The sequence below is a fragment of the Capsaspora owczarzaki genome (genome assembly GCF_000151315.2).
Source record: "Capsaspora owczarzaki ATCC 30864 unplaced genomic scaffold supercont2.17, whole genome shotgun sequence".
Classification (NCBI taxonomy): domain Eukaryota; class Filasterea; order Ministeriida; family Capsasporidae; genus Capsaspora; species Capsaspora owczarzaki.
The window spans coordinates 788976-792875 of NW_011887308.1; the positions used below are offsets into that span (position 1 = coordinate 788976).

Below are 3900 nucleotides of genomic sequence, written 5' to 3' on the forward strand. Positions count from 1 at the left end.
TGAGTTTGCCTGTCATTCTTGTTCGACTTCTTGGCGCCGGGCTGCTTCCTGGCTCTTCCTTCTCTTCTCGCACCGCCCTCCTGCCTTCCTTTTATCGTCTGCTTGTTGCTTCCTCCTTCGTCGTTCGTGGCTTTTCTTGTACTAATCGTCTGGGTGGTGCTGAGTCTAAGCATCTGTCTGTCGTCACTTCTCTCTCTGATTCTTTGCGCTGCGTCTACCTGATTCTCAGGTCTGACTGTCTCGCCTTTGTTCCTCACTTGGTTACTTTCGTATCCGCGTCGGTCGGATCTTCTTCTGTCCTTCCCTTTCTCTTTCTCTTTTTTTCTTTTCTTTTTCTTTTTTCTTTTGTTTTTTCGTTTTTTTTTGTTTTTTTGCTTTCTCTCTCTTTCCCTCATACCCTCTTGTCTCTGGTCGGCATTTCTTTTTTTTTCTGCTTACTGTTTTTCTATGTTTGGGTCCGGAAAAAGTCGAAGGGGGGGGGGTGAGGCGGTGGGTCGAGAAGGGTGGAGGGGGAAATGGACTTTTGGCCATCCCATGCCCCGTCAAACGCCCGCTTCTCCCAAAGCGTGTTGCATGCATGGGTATGTAGTATGGATGAGGACGAGCAAGTCCTGCGCGCTTGTGGGCGAAAAGGAAGCGAGGAGGGGCGCCTGGGCTGTGGGTTGGGCTGTTGTCCCCCCTCCAATCCCCCCCCCTTCCCCTGCGCAACCGCACTAGACGCGTGCATTCAATGTCAAGATGTGTGTGGGTGTGAGTGATAGTGGTTTCAGCAAAAACCGACAGTTTCCGAGCTTACAGACGCAGGCTTTGCGAGCGCGACGGACTGACGAGATTGGGTGCACAAACTGCTCTGTCCGGCAGCCCTTTTCATTCATTGGAGCAGGTGCTGCCCCCGGACTGAGAGAGCCTAACCGTGCGAAAAGTTAATTTTGAGAAGACAATGATGGAGAGGGAGGTGAGGGGAGAGTGGAAGGAGGGGAGGGAAGGAGAGGGGAGAGAGGGAGATAGGGGATGGGAGCTAGGCTGGTGGTAGTCTGAGGGTGATGCTTTGTTTCGACTTGAAATGAGAGCCTAACTGAAGCTGAGTGTAGTGAGAGGAAGAGTACACGTGATTGAGCGAATGCTGGCGAGCATGCTGAGGGGAAGGGGGGGGAAGGAGAAAAGTGTAGGGTGGAAGGAAGCAAACTGAGGGCTGTGGACGAAATTGTTGGGGATTTGCTTTTGAGGTGATGTGTGAGATTGAGAGGTGGGGAAGAGGTGATTGTGGGTTGGTGAGATGTTGAGATTAAGTGTGGAATTGATGTGGATGGATGGGAGAGAGTAGAGGAGCGGGAGGAAGCGGATGAATGGAGAGCCGGGAGAGCGAGCGGCATGCGAAGAGGAGTAGCAGTATCACGGGGAGCAACGGGAGCAACCAGAGCAACAGGAGCAATAGCAGCAATAGCAACAGAGAGAGAGAGGAAGGGGAAGAGAAAAGGGGGAGGCACAGAAATTTTTCTCGGAAGATGAAGGAGGCGGGGGTTTGATGTACTGAGGGGGGGGGAGGACGGCTTTTTGGAAAGGGGAAAAGGAAGCTGATGCCGCTGATGCCGCAGATGACAATGAGCATGAGCTACATCCGAGGAAGGCAGTAGTACAGAGAGAGCGATAGAGGAGGAGCAGCAGTAGAGGGAAAGGGAAGGAAGAAGGACCAAGAGTTTGGCTCGGAAGATGAAGGAGGCGGGGGAAAGGGTGTGTTGGATTCTTTGTTTTGCTTTTTTTTCTTTTTTTTTCTTTTTTTTTTCTTTTTTTTTTTTCTTTGTTTTTTCTTTTTTTTTTTTTTTTTTTTTTTTTTTTTTTTTTTTGCTTTTGTGTTCACATTTGAGGACAAGGCAACAAAAAGAACGAAAGCAGAAAAGCAGAAAGCAGACAGGGAGTGAGGCTCTGCACCCAGGCACTCGCGTGGGAGTAGTAACAAGAACGAGTTGGACTACGAAGAGAGGGGAGGAGTTATCTTGCTCGGAAGATGAAGCAGCGCGGGAACGGAAGATGAAGGTGAGCGGGGAGAGTAGTTATTGGGCGAGTTTTGAGTTTTTTGAGTTTTGAGTTTTGAGTTCTGAGTTTGGCCGAGGCAGAGTGAGCTAGGAGCCAGGTGTGAGCAGTGAGAGAGTGAGTGAATGGGTGAGTGAGTGCATAACTGAGTGAACAAGGAGGGAGGGAATGGTAAAGTTAGTGAACAGGAAAAAAAAAGGCCAAAATCTGACCGGAACATGAAGGTGACGGGGGAGGAGGTTGGTGGAGTTGGCCAAGGGCTTTGAAGCACAGGCTTGGCAGGTGTGCTTGCACTAGTGTGTTCGTTCGTTGGCTCGTGTGGTAGATGATTCACAGCGCAAGTGCAGGGTGATGGTGGAGGTGTGAAGGCGGAGGAGAGCGAGTGGAGTTTGCAAAACAAAAAGCTCGGAGGGTGAAGCTGACGGGGGAGAGCGTTTTTGGTTTTTGGTTTTGGTTTTTTTGGTTTTGGTTTTGGTTTTGGAGGGGCTTCAAAGTATTTTGCAATGTGAAAAAGGGTTGAAGCAGTCAAAGAGTGTATTTGGAGGTGTTTTGTAACAAGAGGGCAAGAGCACGAAAGGCAGAACAAAGCAGAACAGAGCAGAACAAAGCAGAACAAAGCAGAACAAAGCAGAACAAAGCAGAACAAACAACAAACAACAAACAACAAACAACAAACAGAAATCAGCAGTTGGGAATTGCGAAGGTCTTGTGAGGAGGTGCGTTAATACCATTTGCATACGCGTTGACGCTGAACGAGGCCGGAACGAGAGACGAACTGTCGGGGTAGGAGATGGAGATTTCAACGGCCAGAGGGGTGCTCATCTTACTGAGGTCATTGGCAAGCTCTGCCTCCATCCTGCCCCAAGTGCCGTTGGTGGCATTGATAGCAGCCGCCATGGGGACCATATTAATAGCCTGACCGGAGCCACCGTTAGCGGAACGGATCAAGTGGCCGCCGTGATAGCCTTTGCCGGCAAGTTTACCGACACGCGATTGCTGGTACAAATGCCGGTCAGCCTTGGAATTCTTGACATAAAGCCCGAACACGTACTCGACACGACCCGCTTCGTCTGTCACGTAGTAACTGTTTTCGACGATGTACGCGCTGTTGGGGTGGCAAGCATAGCTTTTGCCACCGCGTTTCAAACCCAATTCCCGGTGCCACTGTGAGGGTGAGGAGCGCTTTGTTCCGGATCGTCTGTGCGTGATCCGACCTGCCGGGTAGCGGCCACGAAACTTCAGATGGGGTGAATGGGCAATGTAACGTGTGTGTGCGGCATTGAGAGCAGCTTTAATGTTAGTCATGGTTTCAAAAACAAACCACAAAACACAATACTTACAAGGGTGAGAAAATAATTTGGACGAAAAGTGTTGTTTGATGGTTTGTGAATGCTACTAAATTTCTTCCAAAAATTTTCAGTTTTATTGGATCATGCGTGTTTACAAGCGAGGATGCACGCAGACAAGCGCAGCTACGATGAATGGATGTGAGTACTTTTAACCTGAATGTTTTGAGGGAAAGGGGGTTAGAGGGAAGAGGAGAGGAGAGGAGAGGAGAGGAGAGATGGGGGAGAGAGAGAGAGAGAGAGAGAGAGAGAGAGAGAGAGAGAGAGAGAGAGAGAGAGAGAGAGAGAGAGAGAGAGAGAGAGAGAGAGAGAGAGAGAGAGAGAGAGAGAGAGAGAGAGAGAGAGAGAGAGAGAGAGAGAGAGAGAGAGAGAGAGAGAGAGAGAGAGAGAGAGAGAGAGCGCGAGACGGCCTACGATCTAATGCCAGACCTGCCTCGCCCCGCTCCTCGTATCTCATACGCTCACAAAGACAAAGCAAACACAACACTACACCCACGTCTATGTCTGTTTTTGTTTTTCTTGA

General features: G+C 49.7%; 1 protein-coding gene across 1 annotated transcript; it reads right to left on the reverse strand.

Annotated features, from left to right (window-relative positions):
- Window positions 1-2712: 2712 nt before the first annotated feature.
- On the reverse strand, window positions 2713-3336 carry CAOG_08197 (hypothetical protein; the record flags this gene model as incomplete). The annotated part of the gene is made up of 1 exon (XM_004342749.1): window positions 2713-3336. The coding sequence occupies one exon, from the start codon at window positions 3334-3336 to the stop codon at window positions 2713-2715; it is 624 nt and encodes a 207-aa protein (XP_004342798.1).
- Between the last annotated feature and the right edge of the window lie 564 nt (window positions 3337-3900).